Below are 23,728 nucleotides of genomic sequence, written 5' to 3'. Positions count from 1 at the left end.
CTGTGGCGCACAGCGTGAGGCTCCAAACAACACAGCAGAAACCAGCTACGAGGAGACGCTACGCTTGCTGGACACGTGAATAGGGAAAAGAACTGGGTCCTGAGCCTCTTGGCAGAGCCCCTGGGTAAAAATCACACCACAGATATGCTCACTAACGCAAGGGCAGTTCAGTGAAACGCTGACAGAGCCCAGTCCATAGCACCGGGTGCATGCAGCCTGCGGCCTCGCTGTAAAGCCCTTCACCTGGGGATGGAAGCATACAAGAGCTCAGTGGTATCTGGCTGGCCATTGTCACCACCTGCTAAAGAAAGACACAGAACACAAAGACCTGCAATTTAACTACAACTTAGGACTTTCCATTAAAAGCTAAATAAATAGTAAATACAATATACTACCAAAAATAACAGAAGCAACAAAAACAGACTGACAAAATGTACACAGTCTTTATTACAATAACCATATCTGAAAATATATGAATATAGAGAAAAATAAATGAAAAAGAATTAAAAAAACAATTGGAACCCCTGAGAAAAGTCCAGATGCTGCTGAATTTAGAGGTGTGTATGTGCCGCTGATGCAGGGTTATCATGCCGTGCTGATGGTGGTCGGGGTTCCTTAGGGCTGTGGCGGGGCAGGCTGGGGTCACCTCATTCCTCCCAGCTCTGGAGCAACCAAGGGTGACATCAATAGCCTGTGGTAGCTCAGCCCTGACTAACAACGCAAGAGTGCTTCTCATGAGTTACATGGTCTTTGGCCCTTGGAGAGAACACTGTCAGCCCTTTAAGTAAAGGGGAAACTTTATTTAAACGATACGTGTATATTTACATGCCAGCTTACATGTGTTACAGATATTTTTGTATAATTCCACGTGACCTTTCCTGACTCCTTCCTGTTGTTCTGCTGTCCTCCTGTGTGGGTAACTAGCAGCTCACACAGAGACACCCCTCACCAAGGAGACTTCTCTTTGCAACAGGAGAGATGTCACAGAAAGTCACACCAATTAAGGTGCAGACTGCAGAGCCCAGTCCCAGCTGAACATCTGCAATACAATGGGAGCCTCTAAGCCTCCAGGAAGAGGAGGCAGAAAGATGGTGAGACCCAGAGGAACAGGACTGTGCTGAGGGGTTGTGTCTGCTACGCCTGTCACTGCCCAAAGCTGAGCTGAACAAGAACAACAGATGTGCTAAGTGCACGGGGTGGGTGAGCCTGAAGGATCAACCCTAAATAAGAACCGCAGAAAATAAGGAATGCTGGGAGTGGGAGACACACACACACACACTCACGCACACATACACACGCACGCACACACACACACTCCTCTCACACACACACTCACGCACGCACACACACACACGCACACACATGCACGCACACACGCACACACACACACTCCTCTCACACACACACTCACGCACGCACACACACACGCACGCACACATACACACACACTCCTCTCTCACACACATACACTCCTCTCTCCCTCTCCTCTCTTACACACACACACACACTCACGCACACACACACACACACGCACACACACATACACACACTCCTCTCACACACACACTCACGCATGCACGCACACACATACGCACGCACACACACACATACTCCTCTCTCACACACATACACTCCTCTCTCCCTCTCCTCTCTTACACACACACACACACACACACACACACACTGTGCACTAACAGCAACTAATGAAACGGGAAGACATGAATTTGAAAGAGCAAAGGGAAAGGTCTGTGAGTTTGGTGAGATGAAAGAAAGAGAAAAATTATGTAATTAAAAGCTAAAAAAAATGAATGTTTTGTTTGTTTTTGTTTTTTAAAAGCAGTGTCTGGATTCAGCATGCTTGCTCTTTGGTAGGTGGCTCAGTCTCTGTGGCCCCCATGGGCCCAGGTTGGTTGACTCTGTACTCTTGTGGTGTCCCTGACTCCTCCGGCTCCCTCCATCCTCACTCCCACTCTTCGACAAAACTCTGCCTATTGACTGGATGTGGGTCTCTGCTTCTGTTTCCATCAGCTGCTGGATGGATGAAATTGCTTTGGAAAAGGCGGGGTGTGTGTAAGCCTCGCTCAGGAAGCTCAGAACATTGCAGGGTCCATAGAGCTTTCTCCACAAGATTATCAAACCAGTAAATATTCCTGGGAGAAGAGACTCTTCGGCAGGCAGGGCTGCGATAAGCTGTGCAGAAGTCTCCAGAGATGCAGTTTTGTGAGCTGTCATCCCTCCTAGGGATGCTTTTCAGTGACGTGGCTGCCTTTGAGTCACCCGTGTAAGGAACCCCTCACCTATGCTCCTGTAAGTAAGTAACCCCTCACCTATGCTCCTGTAAGTAACCCCTCACCTATGCTCCTGTAAGTAAGTAACCCTTACCTATGCTCCTGTAAGTAGTAACCCCTCACCTATGCTCCTGTAAGTAAGTAACCCCTCACCTATGCTCCTGTAAGTAAGTAAGTAACCCCTCACCTATGCTCCTGTAAGTAAGTAACCCTCACCTATGCTCCTGTAAGTAAGTAAGTAACCCCTCACCTATGCTCCTGTAAGTAAGTAACCCCTCACCTATGCTCCTGTAAGTAAGTAACCCTCACCTATGCTCCTGTAAGTAAGTAAGTAACCCCTCACCTATGCTCCTGTAAGTAAGTAAGTAACCCCTCACCTATGCTCCTGTAGTAAGTAAGTAACCCTCACCTATGCTCCTAGTAAGTAAGTAACCCCTCACCTATGCTCCTGTAAGTAAGTAAGTAACCCCTCACCTATGCTCCTGTAAGTAAGTAACCCCTCACCTATGCTCCTGTAAGTAAGTAACCCCTCACCTATGCTCCTGTAAGTAAGTAAGTAACCCCTCACCTATGCTCCTGTAAGTAAGTAAGTAACCCTCACCTATGCTCCTGTAAGTAAGTAAGTAACCCTCACCTATGCTCCTGTAAGTAGTAAGTAACCCCTCACCTATGCTCCTGTAAGTAAGTAACCCCTCACCTATGCTCCTGTAAGTAAGTAACCCCTCACCTATGCTCCTGTAAGTAAGTAACCCCTCACCTATGCTCCTGTAAGTAAGTAACCCCTCACCTATGCTCCTGTAAGTAAGTAACCCCTCACCTATGCTCCTGTAAGTAAGTAAGTAACCCCTCACCTATGCTCCTGTAAGTAAGTAAGTAACCCCTCACCTATGCTCCTGTAAGTAAGTAAGTAACCCCTCACCTATGCTCCTGTAAGTAAGTAACCAACCCCTCACCTATGCTCCTGTAAGTAAGTAACCCCTCACCTATGCTCCTGTAAGTAAGTAACCCCTCACCTATGCTCCTGTAAGTAAGTAACCCCTCACCTATGCTCCTGTAAGTAAGTAACCCTCACCTATGCTCCTGTAAGTAAGTAACCCCTCACCTATGCTCCTGTAAGTAAGTAACCCCTTACCTATGCTCCTGTAAGTAAGTAACCCCTTACCTATGCTCCTGTAAGTAAGTAACCCCTTACCTATGCTCCTGTAAGTAAGTAACCCCTCACCTATGCTCCTGTAAGTAAGTTCAGTAGAGCCACTAAGCTAGACATAGGTGGAATTGTTCTTCAGTGCCCTGTACAGGGCAAATAGATGCTTATTAACACACAAAACTCACCCTTTTTAGTCTTGAACTTCAAGAAGGAATTGAGAGGGCACAAAGAAGACGCCTAGGACCTGTCAATGTCTATCACAGACCCAAGTTACTGGCCACATGTGGGCTGGGCTCACAATGTCACCGTAGGCTACTACTACCTGCTGTAAAGCCCATGGTACATTCTGGAAGGGATTGCACAGAAAACAAAGGCAAGGCACTCCAGCCCACATGACAAGCCACAACCAAGAAGACAGACCCTTCTCAAGGAGGAAGACAGCCAGGCTCAAGAAGTTTCTGGCAAGACAAGATGGCCATCGCTAATGAGGAACCCTGAAGGTCAGACGAAAGGAGCCCTTCCTCAGAAGCATCTTGCTGAGAAACACTGCAAGAACAGAGCTAGGTGGGGATGCCTGGCAGCTGTGCAGCCACACTTGAGCTGTGGCAGGGGAGAGCTTGGCAAGGCGACAAACGGCCACAGGGACCCTCAAAGCCTTGACGAGATGGGGAAGCCCTTCCTGTGTCTACACATAATATGCAGACAACTCAATGCACAGCAGCCGATGGACCTGAAGGCAGATGTCCTAGGGAGGAGGAAGACGCTTACCATGAAGGAGAATACAGGAAATGCCAACAAACACACTGGAAGGACACGTGTAAACTCAAATTAACTGCTAATGTTAAACGAAATTCAAAACTATTGAGTGCGCTCACTGATGGAGAACTGCCAGGATCAGAGCGCAGCCTGACCGCAGTCACACAACCAAAGAAAAGCAACAGCAGCAGCAACAAGTTGTATGACACAAAGAGCCCTTCAGGACCTGTTTGACATGGGACAAGCACCTGAGTTTCTGGAATGTGAGGTCGGTCATAGGGGATCTTCCAAACGAACTGTAAAACGGGGTAACCAGCTAGGCAACGGGATGTGAGAAGAACCAACTGGCTGGGCACCCAGCATGAGAGGAAGGGAAAACGAAGAGGCAGGGCGAGCATGTTAAAAATGGAGTCTGGAATATCCTATACAGGGATGACGCGCCCTCATGTTTTGATCACAGTCACGACGCCGTCTTCTATAAACTCCTGAACTCTTTACAACATGGCCTCCAGCCACCAAGAGGGAGTGCGAGGCAACTGGCACAGCTGTTGTCTCAGACAATGGCAGCAGTCACCATCCTTTCTCTCACAAGGTGCTCTGCCACCTGGGCAAGAAACTTGCCCTACAGGAGGAGGAGGAGAGGCAATCAGGCACAAAGGATTGGATGCCTGAGCAACAGAGCAGGAAAGCACAAGCTCCTTGCAGCTCACCTGAGACGTCAGCACTGACAGCTCCCGTGAGAGTTTCTCCAGTGACTTAATGCCTACTGTTTCAAGTCCTGAGTACCAAGAGATGCTATGGCCCCTCCTATCTCAGAACAGCCATGGTATAGCAGGGAGTCAGACTGCGAACAGAACTGTCCTTACCAGGCTCCCACGTCCCCTCTGCTGTCTGTGGTATAGTCGCGCATGCAGCCCAGCAGCGCTGCGTACACCTCAGGGATGTTCTCCTTGCACATGACTTCATCTGGAGGCCCCTCTGCTTTCACGCCAACTGTCTGGCAAATTCTGAAATTAAAATATGCGTGTCTGTGAGCTCATCCTTCACATCTGGATGGCCTGAAGTGTCATTCAGCGTGGCCGGGGAGCCTCAGGGGCAGCCTTGGGGGCCCAGAGCACCCTCTCCACTGCAGGTGCAGAACGGTGCTCGCTGTGAAGTCACCTTCACCACCCCCACAGTCTGCAAGGTAGCGGGCTCTTTCTGTCTTCCAGCCTGACAAAAAAAAAAGTTAATACTGCTGGGATAAGTCAGGGGAGTGAACGGATTTACAGGGCCACGGGAGCCAGAGGAGACAGACATGGCCCCACACACGGCATCTACAGACACGAGATTCATTGCTCCCTTTGCCAGCCTCAGGGTGAGGCACAGTCCCCACAGCCTTCTACATGCTAAACAAGCCGCTGTGCTGCTCCCACGGCCTACGTGATGGTTTGGTTTGTGTTTGGGTTCAGAGAAGGCCTCAGTGTTGCCGCAGCTGTCCTCAAACCACTGTCCCTGTTTCCAGGTGGTTCCCAAGGGAAGATGCAAATGTCCCCTGAGTGCTCTGAAAGGGAAGAAACTATAAAACAAAAAATAGCAAAACACTTTTCTGCTGGGTGCTGGCCTGGTAGATAACCCATGTGGTGCCCACCTGCCAGGCCAGAGGCTCACCTTGAGATCGCCTTCAAACTGTCTCTCCTGGCCTCAGCAAAGCTCACATCCTTGGGAGAAGTACAGGTGACTGTTCTCAGACCTGAGAGAACCTAGGGGCAAAAGGGTCCCCAAAAGGAGTTATCGGCTACAAAGTAAACACATTTTTTAGACAGCCTCAGCTGGCCTTGAACTTGAGAACCCTCCTGTCTCATCATCCTCAGTGTTGCATGTGTACCGCCAGCTGTGGCTGTCAACACACTTCTGTTTCAGACAGAGATGTGGCTCTGTAGCCACAGGACACAGTAGGCGTGGTGGGGCTTGTTAGGCAGCTCACAGGAGCCACCCCTTGCACAAGACAACATGCCCTGCCTCATTTCTGGAAGGACATATGAAAAGCAATCATTCCTCAGCCTCCCCTCTGCTGCACCCAAACCCAGCGACCGCTCTAGGTCTGGCCTCACCTCTACAAGGCCTTCCCATCTTGGACAGGGGACAGTTGGCATTTTGCTCCCAACAACACAATCAAGTATGCTGCAGCCTGTATGTGGAGGTCGCTAGAGGACAACACTGGAACTGGTCCTAACCTTTACACAAGTTCTAAGGTCAAACCTGGACCCCCAGCAAGCGATCGTATTCACTGAGCTGCCTCACAGGCCCAGGGCTGTTACTTCTTGAACTGACAGTTCAGTTCTCAAATCTCTTTTTTACCCACATTTCCGCTGGATAAAGCCCATGGTGAGTTCAGTTGTTAAGACAGCTAGCTAGGATTGTACAAGGGTAAGAGGCAGACTCAGCACACCGTCAAGGCACCAACTGGTAGAAGCAAACGTTGAGAGTTTGTCTCACTGCAGCCCTGCCTGTGTGGCCAGGGGGTGAGTTGGCATGACCAAGCCTGGTGTTTCAACCCAGAGGAAAACAGTGCATGAGCTAATGGATTAGGTAAGTGGGGAAAGGTAAGTCTCCAGAGCCAGGCGGAAAGGATGACCAGGGCTTGGACAAGGACAAGTGACACAGGGTACTGAGAAGGACGGACAATGGGCAGAGAGCAGACCACATCGGAGCAGACCACACGGTGTAAGAAAAATGATACTGAGGGAGGCAGAGCGTGCCTTGTGAGGCACCCGGGGTGAGAACCCAGCCGTAAGAAATGAACAAGCCTCTCAAGTCAGGGCCTTCAATGGTGGATCCAGCAGAGGAAATATCTCTTGGCCTTTTGAGAGCACGGGGGCTGGATGAGGGGTCTGTTAAGGCTGAGAGGTCCACTTGGCACCTGACAGGGCAGAGCATAGACCACCTTGCTCTGTCCAGGTTGCCACTGCCTTAATAGGAGTAATAGTGCCCCAAAAGGAAGCGAACAGTAATATACGATATATTCTTCTGAGGCGCAGGCACAGACATGGGGCTGGCAGCCTCTACCCACACCCAGACTACCTCCCACCATAACTGTAACAGGCACCTAAGGCAACAGAATTTCAACTACACAACTTCATTGTCAGGGAAGTAAATCAAGACGGTTATAGGAATAAAAGACACATTCAGGGCACTAATTACTGTCTTCTCATCCAGGCCGCTATCCTTTCCTCAGACACTGCTTTCCCACCCTGCAAACAGCACAGCTAAGTATGTCTTGCAAGAGCAGGTTAGCCCACATACTGGCGTCTAGGTCCAGCAGCCACTCCCTTACATGGCCACACATGCTCCTGCCTGGAATTCCTTCCCAGCCAGAGGTGTGCAGACCAGCTACCAGCCCTTTACATCTGTGCCCCTGCATGCGGTTGGTACCCCTCACCTGCTGCAGATGACCCCTGAGAAGGAAGCCTGGGAGGGCACCCAAGGCTGAGGAGAAGCCACAACGGGTCATCTCCTCTGGGCTCTGGAGCTCAGCAAGGTACTGTGGAATCAGCTCCTCTGAAAAGAAAGAGATATTAGGAGTGGCCCCTGTCTAGTGGTACCCTTAGAAATGCAAGCTGGATGCATCGGGTAAGCCAAGGCGATGCTCTGATGCAGACAAAACTTCCAAGTAATATATAAGATGCAAGAACATTTCTTAAGATGGCTTTAAGGGTTCCTTAACATTTTTCCTTTGTGCTTATGCTTGTTTGCTTGGGACACAGTCTCTCTATTTCAGCCAAGCTGATCTTGGACTTACAATGCTGTGCCCCCACCCCCCCCCATGGACTGAAAGCCTTGGTAGCTCAGCGGGGACGACAGACCTGCAGTACCTGGCTTTCATAAGAAATTTTAACTACATGGCTTCACTATTAAAGAAATAAATTTGAGACAATTGTAAGAATAACAGACACATTCAGAACTCTCACTTTTACTAAGAGCATAAATGTTTATAGTAAACACTAAGAAAGGAGAGAAGGCAGTTCAGAGCTGACAGCAAAGCTCTGGGACACTGACTGAGCAATCCTGGGGCAGGAAGTGGGCAGAGCACAGTGGCAATGCTGCTCAAGCACACGGGGCCACGGGTGCAGCAGATCTCAAAAGAGAAACAGAAACCAAGACGCTAGGGGCTCCGGGCAGGGTGAGTATGCAGCTCTGTTCTCTTTCAATGCTGCTGAGCTGTAGAGGGGCCCGATGCCATCCTCACGGGCTGCTAGGATCAGTCACTGAAATCCTGGAAATAGACTCTATCCATCTTCAGGCTTGGGGGCAGAAAAGTGTTATACCTTCAATTCACACGTTCCAGGGCAAATTCCCTTCGGTAGCTATGTGGGGGGAAAGCAGCTTCCTAGTCTACCTATGCGTCAACATGCCAATGGTTATTTAGGGACACCATTTATTTCCAGACAGACGTGACATGAAAAATAAACTGACAGTGTTGCACTACCTTTGAGGGACAGACTACATATAGTGTTACTATCTCTGCATAGAACTACCTGTGGTCAAGGAATACTGACTAGTTTAAAGTCTGTCATTGACTCACAGCCCTCCTAACACAAAGCAATACATAGACATACACGCAGGCAAAACACCCATATGTGTAAAATAAAAACAAAGACTTTGTTTGTTTGTTTTTGTTTTTTTCAAGACAGGGTTTCTCTGTGTAGCCCTCGCTGTCCTGGACTCACTTTGTAGAGCAGGCTGGCCTGGAACTCACAGCGATCTGCCTGCCTCTGCCTCCCAGTGCTGGGATTACAAGTGTGCGCCACCACGCCTGGTGACAGAGCTTGCTGTTGAAGCATGAAGGTTAAGTCCCCAATGGCCATGTGAAGAAGCCAGGCACGGCAGCACATGGCAGCACACGGCAGCATACGCCTACAGTGCCTGCCTGCAGAGGGAGACACAGGGGCTTGGGGGCTCATTGGCTAACATAACTTGTGGGCCTCAGGTTCAGTCAGAGAGCTTAACTCAAAAAAAAAAAAAAAAAAAAAAAAAGGAACTGGAGAGAACACCCCACATGAACCTCTGGCTCTGCACAAACATGGACATATAGATGGATTTACCACACACAGAGAATCTACCAGAAGATCAAATTCCACTGTATTTATATTTCTGTAAAGAAACAAAAGTAGATGTAGACTACTGGACAAGTGATCTTTATGCAAAGTCCCAGTGAAGCTCCCCACTCAGATTAAGATGTTTGCTTAGGGCAGGGCGCTGTAGCGCACACCTGTGCCCCCAGCACTCAGGAGGCAGAGGCAGGGGATCGCTGTGAGTTCCAGGCCAGCCTGGTCTACAAAGTGAGTCCAGGACTACAAGAGAAACCCTGTCTCGAAAAACAAAAACAACAAAAAGATGCTTCCTTAGGCAGCTGTGCTGTCTGGATGGATCTAAGGACGCGTCTTGAACCCACGTAGCTCAGGAGGAGCTTTGGGAAGGCTCCTGTGTAACCAAGCCCCCCTCTTTCTGTAGCCCAGTTGCCTGGCATGAGTTGGGTCCTGAGAGATTAACTCCAGAAAGGTGACCAGACAGGGTTGCTTCCACTGGCCAGCGCAGCCCCAGCCTCCTGGCCTCACCCAGGCCCGGTCTATACTGTGCCTCCCTGCCTTAGCCCAGCATACAGCGCACTCACTCCCGACGGGAAAGCCTGCCTCCCCAGGCTCCTTCGTGTAGTATTCACAGCAGAGGGCGGCCAGGGCAGAGACAGCCACCTCCTAGAACAAAAGAGGACATGAGTGAAAAATACATCTGAGCCACAGACGCGTGGGTCACTGCAGTAGGGCACAGTGATTATGTTTAAAAAAAAAAAAAAAAAAAAAGCAAAGTATGTCATTGCCACACTCTGGCTTTCTCTTATAAAACCTTCATCAGCAGTTGTCAAATATGTCAATTAGGTTAAATTCCTTGACTAGTAAACCTAAAGTAAGAACTCTTTACTTCTTCCATACAGTACACTTTTCTATGTATTCTGATACAGCACAGCTGATAAGACAGAAGAGTGTGTCCCTTCCCAGCAGAAGCAATGTGGGAATAGAGTGAGCTGCTTATGTGGGCAAGGGCCGGAGGCAGCGCTGGTGGAACCTGGTGTAGGGAATGGGAGGCCCAGAGGCGTCCCAAACAGCAGGGTTAGGAACCAACCTCAGCTCAGTAACCTCGATGGAGGAAAGATGACGCCGTGTCACACAGATGGGGGGTGGTGTCACAACCCCTTGGCTCCCTACCCCCACACCTGCAGTAGATGACTCCAACTCAATCCAAGCCTACCATTCAACCCCTTCCCAAAACCAAGGAGGAAGGACCTGAGGGGCAGGGTTAGGCCCCTCAGCACAGAGGCTGCATATACAACTGAGCAGCAGACACTATCAGCACCATGGCTGCTGGGAAGTGATGACGGAGCGTGTTTTAAAAGAAAATTCTGAGACGTCAACCATGAGGTCTCCAAGTTCCCCCCAGGAAGACGGACACACAAGTTGGCAGGGCCCACGTAAGCATGAGTGTGTTTCCACTCCTCTGGCACACCACTGCCATTCCAAAACATCAATAATTACAGTTTACTGACTAAAAAAATGTGTCATATGTCGCATTTCTGCTTTTCCAAGGCCATCTGATCCCAAAACATGAACATCAGCCCTAACATCTGGTTGTTCAAGCACAGTCCCGTTTGTGTTTTTCTCGTCTTCACATGAATAGTTTCCAAATCTACCCTACAGGCGTGCCCAAGCAAACCATTACCATCAAAACAGAGAGAAGGACTTTGGTAAAGACAGAAAGTGTAGTAAAGAGTGAAGTTTCTGGTTACCATTGGTCATTCTAGGCTGCCTGTGTAAACCATCGGGCCCAATGATGGTGTTCTGCACTGTCGGTTAGTGCATTTAAGGGCTGCGGAGAGACACTGCAGAAAGCGTCAGTGTCACTGCGCACAGGGGAAAGAGATCTAGCTTAGCATACCTTCATCTGTTGTCTAGTTCTGCTTGACACAAGGTGAAGACTCCTGAGAGTGTCGTTTATCAGCCACTGCCAGCCATCTGCCGAAACAGCAAAGACCACCCACCTCAGAACACTCAGCTGACGTTCAAGGACAAACATCTCCTGTAGTCTTAGGGCAGAGGTGACCTCTAGCATCCTGGAGAAACTCTTGAGCGAACATTCTTCAGACTACACAAGGGTCCAAGGGCCCCAGCCCCAGGAGGAAGCCCACCTCAGGCTGCTAACAGCCAGTTCCCTGCCGCCACTACCACTGTGCAGAAAATGCTATTCCCCGTACACCCAAGACTGAACACCGTGTTTGGGAACTTTTGCTTTGTTTATAGTTGCAAGCTTCACTGATCTTTTCCTATCTCTCTCCCTCAGACAATCTCTCCTGGTCCCTCACAATTTAAACCCAACTTCAACTCAACTACATCCAATAAGTGAGTTGGAGATATTCTCCTCCTGTTCAGCTAAATAAAATGAGTAACTTCAGACTAGGGTAGGACAGGTCTGGGGAGGACAGCCCTCTGTACAGCAGTAAGGACCACTTAGGCAATAATAAGTACCTGGTCACCTACACTTCCATTTTTCTGGGAGGGGATTGGGTACAATGGTGACAGGCAGAGCACAGCTGAGAGTGCCGACTCCGTCCTTCCTTCTGGAAGAGGGTAGCAGGATTTGCAGCAATTCCAAGACACGCTACGTGAACGCTGTGACTCTTTCTCTACAACCCTAACCCACCCACCCCAGCAGGTTCATCCCCTGTTCTGTAATTTGAGTAACGGTGTAAGATGTTATTTGTGTTGTCAGGGAAGCACCTACCAATGACGGTGTCACCTTTAAAGGGCATTCTGGAACGTGACAAGTTCTCTATTAAGACACACACTATGGAAAAAGAAAAGAAAAAAAAAAAAAATCACACATTATTTTCCAAAAGTGTCTTTTAGCTGACTTCACTGTATCTCAGCCAGTGCACAGGCAGTACAGAACTTTCCCACCTGCCTCTCAGGCTGGCTAGGCCAAAAGCACGTCCAGGCCCAGATGGAAACCAGAAAGAAGACGCTGCAGACCTGTGCTGGACACAAACTTGAGGAGCCCCTTAACAGCGTGTGTGACCCCGAGAGCCAAAAAAGGTTAGGAACACGTTTTAAGACTGAGGGATGGCTCGGTGGCAGAGCACCTTAGCCTAGCTTGGCACTGGGATAACCGAGACTGCATTGGACTTAGTCTATGAGAGTTTCTAGAGAAGCTTCCCAGAGGAGAAGAGACCCAGCTGAGTGTGCAGCGCCATTCCCTGGTCTTCTCTCCATGAGCAAATAAAAGGCAGCACAGCATCCACTTCTCTATACATCCTAACTGTATATGCTCTGTAACCAGCCCCTCACACCCTCTATACGCCCTAACTGCATATGCTCTGTAACCAGCCCCTCACACCCTCTATACGCCCTAACTGCATATGCTCTGTAACCAGCCCCTCACACCCTCTATACGCCCTAACTGCATAAGCTATGTAACCAGCCCCTCACACTACCAGGTGGCTGTACACACACCTCAGAAATAAGACTGCCTACCCACTCAGTAAATTTTAGGGTGCAGAGTAGAAACTGGGTACACTTCCAAGTTAAACCCACTCCACAAATGCCAAGATAAAGAAACCACCACACCTTTACTCAATGGGACACCCTGGCCTGTGCCTGTCACTAACACACTTCATGTTCTAGCAAAGAAAACCCTTGCCTCACATCTTTACACCGGATGAGGAAAACCTGAAAAACGAACTCCTGGATCCACACATGAATCAGTGTCTCCCAGCCAGCAGTTCACAGGGAACCTGGCCTGCCCCGAATCCTTCCACAAACTACTTATTTTAATTGACCATTTCTAAGGGCCTTTCTAGTACATAGGAAATACATATATCGATATGTATTATTTATACTGTGTGGCTAAATTTTGTCCGTGAATTTTTTATATTTTCCACATAGAGACAGTGTTTCCTTTCATTTCTGTCTTATTTTAATGCAAAAGCTACAAAACCCAGCCACCTAGCAGTTAGAAACACTCTGAAGTCCTGCTGTGACATGGTATGAAACCTGCTTCAGAAATCTGAAGGTGCCAGGGAGCAGATAAAGTATCAACTGAAGGCCCCATTTCCCACCTGACGTCAGAGACACCATGTCAGACCCGCGTCCCAAACCCCTGCCTGCGACTCCCCTGAAAGCACAGCCAACAGCTGTAAACTGCAACCCACACCCTGTGCTCACTGCCTGCCGTACAACCCTGCCTGCTGTCCTGGAGGCCACACAGGTACCAGGGACCCCAGGGGCAACTTTAGGACACAAAAGCCCAGAGCCCATGGAGGCCACAGAAATCCCAGTGAAGACACCCTACTGGACCGGAAGACTTGCTGGTCACCAGAACCCCAGGCCACTCAGGTCCTAAGACCGAGAGGAAGCAGAAGCCCAGTAGGAGAAACATCCAGGAAACTATCCATCCAACAAAGAGAAGCTCCGAACTCAGTGCCTGAGCCTGTGACCACCACAAACCCAGATGGCAGGAGGCCAGCATAGGAACATGATTAACAAGGCAGGGCAGTGCGGCCCCACCAGAGCCCAGCTGGCCCACTACTGCATGCCCAGGGCAGTGCGGCCCCAGCAGAGCCCAGCTGTCCCACTACAGCACGCCCTGGTCTCCTCACACAGCCGAGGCACAAGAAGATGATCTTAGCTTACCTCTCTCTCACCCCGCTCTCCTCTCTTGCTGTCTCTACTTCTCTTCCTCTGTCTCTCTCATTCTCTGCCCCTCCCTTGGGTGTCCCACCTGCTTTCCAGCTCCCTCATGCTTCTACAAATAAACATTTCCATATCATAAAAAAAAAAAAGATGACCTTAAATCCAACCATTTGAGGATGTCAGAGGCCTTTAAATAGGACATGAATAAATCTCTTAAAGAAATATAGAAAAACACAATCAAACAGGTGAAGGGGATGAATAAAACTGGTCAAGACCTGAAAACGGAAATAGGAGCAGTAAAGAAAACACAACCTGAGGGAGCCCTGGAGATGGGAACCTAGTGATGAGGACAAGAACTGCAGACACAAGCATCACCAACAGAGGACAAGAATCTCAGGCAGAGAAGATTTGATTAAGAAATCAATTTATCAGTCAAAGACAATGTTAAATCTAAAAAGTTCCTGACACAAAACATCCAGGAAATCTGGGACATTTTAAAAAGACCAAACCTGAGAATAGTAAGAATAGAAGGAGAGGATTCCCAGCTCCAAGGCCCAGAAAGTATTTTTCAACAAAATTATAGAAGAAAACTTCCCCAACCTAAAGAAAGAGATACCTATAAACATACAAGAAGCTTACAATACACCAAATAGATTGGACCAGAAAAGAAAATTCTCCAGCCACATAATAATCAAAACACTAAATGTACAGAACAAAGAGAAAACCTTAAAAGCTGCAAGGGAAAAAGGTCAAATAATATATAAAGGCAGACCTAGCAGAACCACATCAGACTTCTCAACAGAGACTCTAAAAGCCAGAAAGGCCCGGACAAATGTCTTGCAAACTATGAGAATCCACAGATGCCAGCCCAGACTACTGTACCCAATAAAACTTTCATTCACCATTGATGGAGAAAACAAGATATTCCATGACAAAACCAAATTTAAACAATATCTATCCACAAATCCAGAACTAGAGAAGATACTAGAAGAAAGACTCCAACCCAAAGAAGTTAACTACAACCAAGAAAACACAGGAAACAAGTAATTGCACACCAGCAAAACCAAAAGAAAGGGCACATGCATGCACACACACACCAACATTAAACTACCAGGAATTAACAACCATTGGTCATTAATATCTCTCAGCATCGATAGTCTCAACTCCCCAGTAAAACGACACAGGCTAACAGGACGGATGCAAAAACAGGACCCATCATTCTGCAGCTCACAAGGAACACACCTCAGCAACAAAGATAGACATTCCCTCAGAGCTCAGGGCTGGGAAAAGGTTTTCCAAGCAAACGGACATAAGAAACAAGCTGGAACAGCCATTCTAATATCTAATAAAATAGTTTTTCAATCAAAACTAATCAACTCAGGGGATGGAGAAGGACACTTCATACTCATCAAAGGAAAAAGTCCACCAAGATGATGTCTTAATTCTGAATTTCTATGCCCCAAACGCAAGGGCACCCACATTTGTAAAAGAAATATTACTAATGCTTAAATCACACATTGAAACCCACACATTATATATACCCAAAAGATGCTCCACCACACCACAAGGACACTTGCCAACTATATTCATAGCAGCTCTCAACCAGAAAGCATGCATGGGACAGACCCAGGCCCTCTGCGCACGTGTAACAGATGTGCAGCTTGGTCTTCATCTGGGACCCCCAAACAGCAGGGGCAGGGGCTGCCTCTGACTCTGTTGCCTGCCTTTGGATCCCTGTCCCCTAGCTGGGCTGCCTTGTCTGGCTTCAATAGGAGAAGATGCCACTGTCCTCAGACTCTCTGCTTTATACCATGTATTCTCTGTCTTCCTCAAGAAGCTTCTGTTTGAGGGAGTTCCATGGTGTGCCACATCGAGCTCAACAGATCTTACCTTCCTGTATGGATTATGTAGACTGTGTGGGCTCAACTCTGTTTTTCCTTGGCATTGGCCACTCCTTTGTACAGGCAGCCTGGGACACACACTGAGCAACCTGTCAGGATCCCTGTGCCTCTACACAGGTGCTGTCACCTCTGTTCTGCTCTGAAATGCCAACTGCCAGCCAGCTGTTGATGGCAAAGCTGACAAGCACTGGAGAAGAGACCGCTTTTCAAACCGACCCTAGGAGCCTTAGCTCTCTAGCTTGTGACTGGAGCCCATGCGGAGGTTCTCTAAGGCCACATGTGCATGAAGCTCTGTCTCACCCCCACCCACCACATGGAGAATGCCTGTAAGAAATTTCACCTCCACAGGTTGACTACCTATACCCTCTGAATGCAGACCCTAAGACACAGCCCCTACACGACCGTGCCAGGCTATGGTGTGCAGTAAGAGGACATCTCCCCACCACCCCCAAGTGTAATCAGAGCCCACACAGAACTGCTGCCCAGACTGGCAGAGCAGTTCAAGGGTGACTCTGACAGCGCTGACTGGTCTCCTTGTGGGCCAAACCAGAACACAAAACCTGTTACCCACCCACACCAGGGTATCAGCTGCCAATGTGGCCAGTCCTGGCCAGGATAGCTGGGGACATCCTCCAGATAAGGCAGCAAGAGCCTAAGGTTTCTATCACGCTCAGCTACCATCTGTTGCTGGGAGGCCTGGCCTGACCGCAGGGTACACTTCCCTCATACCAGAATGAAGGGCAGCAGCTTCTGGCCCCAGACCTACCTGCTTGTCTCATAAGCTCTCCTCCCAGACCCCTGAAAATCAAAGGAAACAGACACTTAAAATCTTTACACATAAAACATGAACCGTGCCACCAAGCCATGGACATTACTTCAGCCACCAAGCCACAGACACAACTTCAGCCACCAAGCCACAGACACAACTTCAGGCACTAAAACTTTTGAGTTTTAATTAGGAGATTTAGTCCCCGAAAGTATGAGCTACATTTTTTGAAAAGACAACTAAAACACCATGACACAATCATCCTCTGATAGACTCCTGTCCTTTGAGCTGTCACAGGACCCTTGGTCACTGCTGACATTTCACACAGAACGAATCCCAAATGCTGCTTAACCATACTTCAGGAGGATGCCACGATGGCCATCACGTGGTACAATAATGCTCCTCACCACCCACCTACTGCCAGAAGCTACCCAACCATAGCTGGGAAGTGCTCACGTGAGACAACAGCACAGCTATGCGAGGCTTTGGTGCCCTCAACAATTAGGAGGCCAGAAAAAAGTGTGTGATACCAGCAGGCTCTGGAAGCCAGCATAGCACATAAGTTTCTAGTACCTCAGGACACTGCCACAGGAATTCTCATGGGCGAAGCCCGAGTAGAACCCCTGGCCATCCTGTCAGCACAGGCTTGAAAGAGAGGGATGGTTAGCAGGTGAGGCCATAAAGGCCAGAGAGCCTCCAGCATAGGCAGAAAGAACAGCTGAGGACCTGTGGCTGACACGGAGCTGCATGTGCCAGGAAGGGGGAAAGAAAGAAGGCAGGACACTGCTCTGATCCACTCAAGCCGGGAACAGTCTCCATCATCCGGGAAAGAAAGGCCATGGCACTGTCCTCATAGTGGCTGTGTGGCAGGAGAAAGCTAGCACTGCTTTGCACAACCCTGGGCCTTGATACTGTCTTCTTTAAACAAAATCATAAATATATGTGTGTGTGCGTGTGTGTGTGTGTGTGTGTGTGTGTGTGTGCGCGCGCATTCATACATACATACATGCACGCACGCACGCACGCACGCACGCACACACACCAAATCCAGAAATGTGAATTTCAGAAAATGGGAATTTAATGGAGAACTGCCACGAAAATATGACAACTAAAAGAGCCAACAACCCAGGAACACTGGAGCTAGTGGATCCACACAGGAGGCCACTGTGCAGGTGCTATGTTGCTCTCACTGTCTGAGGGATGGAAGTACACGCAGAACAGGAGGAGGAGGGGAGTGGGGTGAGAGACACAGAGAGAACGAAGACAGCATTAAAAATTTGCATATGTAAAAGGAAAAATGTGCTAAACATAATTAACAGAAGATTAAAAAGAGCAGAAGGACTTTAACCTAGAGCAGCAGAAAGCACTCTGGGGAGGCATGGGCTGCAGAGACCAAGGATGGCATCAAGGTGACAGAACACCATGTTGATGAGCTTTATCATGTGTAAATTATTTATTCAAAAGTTTACCTAGTCTATCAGATAAAAGGCAGGACAGCAATCCCCCACATCTGCTTTCTCACACTGGGATGAAAACGGCAACGAACTAAAGGCCTCGAGGGTGAGCACTCATCTGAAGACACAGCCACAGGGCTGGAGTCTTCCCTGAGCTTCTCGCTGCCACCCAGTGTCACTCAGGAATGCTCTATGCCAGAAACATGGACACCAGCAGCAACACATGTCCTCACCATCCACTAACAGTGCCTGTGCCTCGATTCGGGGACTGAGATGCCACTTCTCTGGCACCTTGTGGCTCACAAGCTCCCCAAATAAAGTCACACTGTTCTTCCAAATCTCTGTACTATTTAAACAGTCTGTTCTGTAGCTTTAGGCAAACATGGTGAGGGTTAAGTAGACTAGAAAACTATTTGTATATGAATGGTGTTGCCTGTGAGCCATTTACATTTGTGCTGCCCAAGGAGGCCAGAAAAGGGCATTAAATCCCCAAAATGGAGTTACAGATGGTTGTGAGCTGCCATATGGGTGCTGGGAATCAAAACTGGGCCAGCCAGCACTCTTAAGTGCTGAGCCACCTTTCCAGTTCTCCCAATTAAATTGTTTTAGTAAGTTTTTCGGAAGTCATTTCATCCTACCGCTGGGCGGAAAAAAAAAAAAAAAAAAGATCAAGGAATTTTTACTCAAACCTGGGCAGGGTTCAGGAGCAGGATCTTTGTGGCAAAAGCAAGCAAGAAAAATGTTTCAAAGTCCTCAGAGAAATAAGCTATTAAGATGGTGAGACCTATGTGACAGACAGTTCTGACAGTCCCAGAAGCCCAGACATGGTATACTATTAGCCCCGCAAAAGCTCCGAGGCACTGCACAGCTCACTGCATGCACCACCGTCCCTGCGTGCACCCACCGTCCCTGCGTGCACCCACCGTCCCTGCGTGCACCCACCGTCCCTGCGTGCACCCACTGTCACTGCCCGCCCCTCACATCTAGAAAGCAGTCAGTGAGGAGCACAGGAAGTGAGGCTTCCCACTTCAAGAGTACAGGACAGTACATGCTCAGTCCCACACCACAAAAAGAAACAACACAGCAAGAGATGAAACAGTGGGAGGAAAACAGGGAAACCCCGTGTCTAACAGAACGGGAAACCCGTGTCTAACAGAGCGGGAAACCCCGTGTCTAACAGAGCTCAGGTCAGAATATGCAGAGCTCTCACTGCTCAACAAGGCAGACAGTGAGATTTTTAAGAAACGGAATGAGGGCTGGATGTGGTGGAATAAGCCTTTAATCCAGCACTTGGGAGGCCGGCAGATCTCAAGTTCAAGGCCAGCCTGGTCTACACCGGCAGTTCCAGGATAGCCAAGGCTATGTAGAAAGATCCTGTTTCAAACAGTGGGGGAGGAATAAATAAACAGCCACTCCACAGGAAGATGGTAGTACTCAATCAGCACGGGTGCTCAGCATCACTTGGTCCCTGGGGACACAAAACCAGCTAGCGCCAGGGAACACCACAAGTACTCTGGTGAGGGGCAGGTTAGGGCACAGGGCTAAAGGCTAGGCTGGGTGGTCTATGAAGAAACCTATTAGTATCTTAAAAGTACATACCTGCCACATGACCCAGCAAACCCACTCCTGATACACCCAAGAAAACATGCACACGTGCACCAAGACACACGCTAATGTGCTCGGCAGTTTCATTCCATACTGTACCCTGAGCTGAGATCACACCCTAAGAACTCTCATTGGAACAGAAAAACAAAGAAAACAAATACACAAAAACCAGGTATGATGGACTCCCAGCATAGGCTAACAGCAGCAGGAGAATTGCCAATGGAGCAGGACCAAGCGTGATGGTAAATGTTTTACCAGCACCTGGGAGGTGGATGGATCTCTGTAAGTCCAAGGCCAATATGATCTACACAGTGAGTCCTAGGCCAGCCAGGGCAACATAGAGAGACTCTATCTTAAAAAAAAATTTTTTTTTAAATAATTCTCGGGGGCTGGAGAGACGGTCCAGCAGTCAAGCATGCTGGCTGCTCTTCCTAAGGATGCAGGGTTAGTTCCTAGAGGACCCAGGGTTAGTTCCCAGAGGATGCAGGGTTAGTTCTCAGAGGATGCAGGGTTAGTTTCCAGAGGATGCAGGATTAGTTCCCAGAGGATGCAGGTTTAGCTCTCAGAGGATCCAGGGTTAGTTCTCAGAGGATCCAGGGTTAGTTCCTAAATGCCCATGGTAGTTGCTAAACAATTATTTGCAGGAAACCAGACACCTAACAGTTTCCCTGGGTACCGCATGCTTGTTGTCTACAGACATATAGTCAGGAAAAACATGAATATACATAAAATAAAAGTAAATATTTATTAAAAGATCAAAGTGGGACATAGTTAAGACCTGCTCTAAAGTAAAACGAAACCACAGAACCTACAGAAGGAGGCTGCAGACAGAGCACTCAGGACTCTGGCCCAACAGCCAACAAGAGCAGGGAGGCCACGTCGGGCAGGACACATGTGTCTTCAGCCACAGAACTGCCAAGGACACGCTGAGCTATGGGGAGTTGCAGCCTTCACCCTGGGCTGAGTGACACTGCATGTCTTCAGAGTGAACACGGCAGTGAGGACAGATGATGGTGAGCTGTTAGCTACTTACAAGTACAAGGGACAGCGCGTGAAGGTTCCTTCCACCAAGTCTGACAACCTAACCCTGGAACCCACAAGACGGAAGGAAAGAGCCACCTCCTACATGCTGTCCCCTGACCTCCACTAGTGTACATGGCATTTGTTTTACACACACACACACACACACACACACCTTAAGTGCTTCAATGAACAACACACATTTCCACTAAACACTTAAGTTGTTTTAACTCTGCACACTTACCTGTAGAGATGACGATCACAAAGCTAAAATTAAAGAATCAAAAGCCAGTTATTTAGGTTAAATAATTTGTTATGTATATAACAGTGGCTATTAGCAACACAGGGATGATGGCGGGATGACAGAGCGGAGCCTTTAGTTGCCAGAAAGTCAATCAGAAAGGTCAGAGGACAGAGGCTACCTCATTGTGCCTGGCCTTGGTCAGTTCTTCAGGTGTATTATCTCTACAGGCGCACACACATGAAGAAAGAGGGTGGCTCCTCTCATCCTGGCCCACTGATAGCCTCTCAGGCATAAAACTAACAACTCTGCCAATGGCTCTGGTGTTTTCTGTCATCAGCCAAACTCAGAAATAATTTAGTTCATTGTTATGAATACATCTGACACTTGCTGGACATTCACACAATGACTGACAGTTCCACGAAACTTTTCACTTTTTCCCCCCCAGTGGGAGAGACAGGGTTTCTCTGTGTAGACTTGGCTGTCCTGGATTCACTTTGTGGACCAGGTTGGCCTCAAACTCACAGAGATCTGCCTGCCTCTGCCACCCAAGTGCTGGGATTAAAGGCATGTAGCCACCATGCCCAGTTTCCCCACGTATCTTTAATTCTCACACCACCCATGTTCCTCAGAAACAGACAATCCTGGCCCAGAGGACGCAGGGGCTCCGTTCTCTCCGCCACTCCCCATGGATTCTGCCCTTAATACTCCCGACAATGGGCAAGAATGCCAGGCTCCACTTAGAAGCAAGAAATGTAAAAACTAACCAAATGGCCTCACCATAGTCATTATGATCTGAGACAAACAGTTTGTTATTATAAAAAGAAGAAAATCATACAACAAGAAACAATAAAACCATTTAATTCCTTTAATTCCTTAGGAATTAAATTAGTTTTTCTCTTTTATGTCATAGAAGGCTCAAAAACCTCAAAATCTCAGAAAAATACACATACTTTCTTCCCGTTCCCCAAAATATGCAAAATTCACTGTTAAATTCCCAGAGAGTGGAGATCAGAGCCACAGGAGTGAAGGCAGACACCAGAGACCTTTGTTTTACGGGTGCCTGACCCTCCAGAAGGATGCCTGGTCCAAACGGAGGGCACACACCATGCCTCAGCTGGGAACTCCTGTTACGGCCTGCCCTGAGACACCACTACTGCCCTGAGACCCACAGAACGTGATGCCCACCCAACAAGACGGGTTCTGGCTCCAAAGAACAAGTCTAGCCCAACTACCAATTCCAGATAAACCCCACAAGAGTAACACTGGTGGAGAAAAAAAGCAAAAAACATAGAGCCGTCATGTCACAGGAGTGACGCTGGTGGAAAAGAAGCCATAGGGCCACCATGTCCTTGTCAGCCAACGTGCCCTGCCCAGGTGGCCACACAAACCTGCTGGTGGATCTGCTTCAGGCTTTGCACTGCCTTCTCATCCAGGTAGTCTGTGACAGGCCTGTAGAAGGCGAGACACAACACCGAGTGAGATCAAAACTCAGAAAGATCACCTTCGTGTCCATGCTCCCACAATCCCTGACAATGTCCCCTGCCTGCCTTAAGTAAAGCTGTTGGGAGCTAGAGAGATGGCTTGATGGGGAAAGGCACTTGCTGCCAAGACTGATGGCCCGAGTTTGATCCTTGGACCCGCAAAGCAGAAGGAGGCATGACTCCCATCCAGCTGTCCTCAGTCTCCCATCTGCACATGGCAAATGCAGCACACGTGTGTGTTTCTCCCTCTCTCAAATAAGTACATGCGAGTGCAACTTTTATTCTTTGTATGAGTGTTTTTGCCAGCATGCGTGTGTTGTGTGTGTGCCGCACGCATGGCTGATGCCCGTGGAGTCCATAAGAAGGTAACAGAGTCCCTAGAAGGGCAGTTACAAGTTTGTGAGCCACCATGTGGGTGCTGGGAGCTGAACCTGGGTCCTCGGCAAGTGTGTTTTACCACTGAGCCATGTCTCCAGCCCTTAAACGTAATTTAAAATATAACAGAGATAACAAGACAGAGAACAACTGGGGACGGTAAGATACCCACTGCCAATCTCTGGTCTCCACACATACACACATGGACAAGTGCATCCATGTACACACACATACATACGTGGACAAATGCATCCATGTACACACATACGCAGGTGGACAAGTGCATCCATGTACACACACATACACACATGTGGACAAGTGCATCCATGTACACACACATACATACGTGGACAAGTGCATCCATGTACACACACATACATACGTGGACAAATGCATCCATGTACACACACATACATACGTGGACAAGTGCATCCGTGTACACACACATACACACATGGACAAGTGCATCCATGTACACACACATACATACGTGGACAAATGCATCCATGTACACACATACGCAGGTGGACAAGTGCATCCATGTACACACACATACATACACACACGGACAAGTGCATCTGCACGCACACAATCTGTGTTGGTTACAGCAGGTGGGCATCTTGCTGCTACCTTTATGCTCTGACCTACACTCAATTTGCTGAAGACAGACACAACCTTGTGATCAAGACAGAATTACCCAACTACCTTTACTGAATATCTGGCTCCTGCTGGCACCGTGGAAGAGGTAAATCTCCTACAGGGGTACATGGGTTTCCACAGGGGCCTTTAACTAGCCTCAGAAAGGCTGTTGCTACAGTCAAGCCAGCACTTAAGACTTCAGCAGGAAGCCCTACCATGCCTGACTCACATGGCACGCTCAGCTCACTGAGTACAGGCTGTAATGCAAACCACAGTGCACACGGAACATCTGCTTTCCTCTGAGGCATGCTATGCCCTAGGCAGAGCTATGTG

The 23,728-nt window shown here is 48.5% G+C and overlaps 1 protein-coding gene and 1 long non-coding RNA gene across 28 annotated transcripts in view; both read right to left on the bottom strand.

Annotated features, from left to right (window-relative positions):
* Nucleotides 1-23,728, bottom strand: part of Tbcd (tubulin folding cofactor D) — a 163,441-nt gene that overhangs the window by 16,074 nt on the left and 123,639 nt on the right. Inside the window, exons 21-29 of the mRNA XM_051159315.1 lie at nucleotides 22,289-22,349; nucleotides 20,901-20,923; nucleotides 16,578-16,609; nucleotides 12,004-12,066; nucleotides 11,161-11,237; nucleotides 9,845-9,926; nucleotides 7,613-7,731; nucleotides 5,842-5,933; nucleotides 5,058-5,198 (exon numbers count right to left, since the gene is read on the bottom strand). Of these exons, the coding sequence (XP_051015272.1) occupies nucleotides 5,058-5,198; nucleotides 5,842-5,933; nucleotides 7,613-7,731; nucleotides 9,845-9,926; nucleotides 11,161-11,237; nucleotides 12,004-12,066; nucleotides 16,578-16,609; nucleotides 20,901-20,923; nucleotides 22,289-22,349 (690 nt within the window). The remainder of the gene's footprint in view (nucleotides 1-5,057; nucleotides 5,199-5,841; nucleotides 5,934-7,612; nucleotides 7,732-9,844; nucleotides 9,927-11,160; nucleotides 11,238-12,003; nucleotides 12,067-16,577; nucleotides 16,610-20,900; nucleotides 20,924-22,288; nucleotides 22,350-23,728) is intronic.
* On the bottom strand, nucleotides 2,282-3,579 carry LOC127200797 (uncharacterized). 27 transcript variants are annotated; one of them, XR_007832058.1, is made up of 5 exons: nucleotides 3,481-3,579; nucleotides 3,242-3,331; nucleotides 2,956-3,105; nucleotides 2,729-2,822; nucleotides 2,282-2,353 (listed from the first exon to the last, which is right to left on the bottom strand). It is a non-coding gene; the product is annotated as an uncharacterized LOC127200797 (long non-coding RNA). The 27 variants fall into 27 exon arrangements; XR_007832070.1 differs by having other exon boundaries at nucleotides 3,272-3,331; XR_007832073.1 differs by having other exon boundaries at nucleotides 2,956-3,207; nucleotides 3,511-3,579.

Source organism: Acomys russatus, chromosome 16, assembly GCF_903995435.1.
Source record: "Acomys russatus chromosome 16, mAcoRus1.1, whole genome shotgun sequence".
NCBI lineage: Eukaryota > Metazoa > Chordata > Mammalia > Rodentia > Muridae > Acomys > Acomys russatus.
This window is presented reverse-complemented; position numbering and strand designations above follow the sequence as displayed.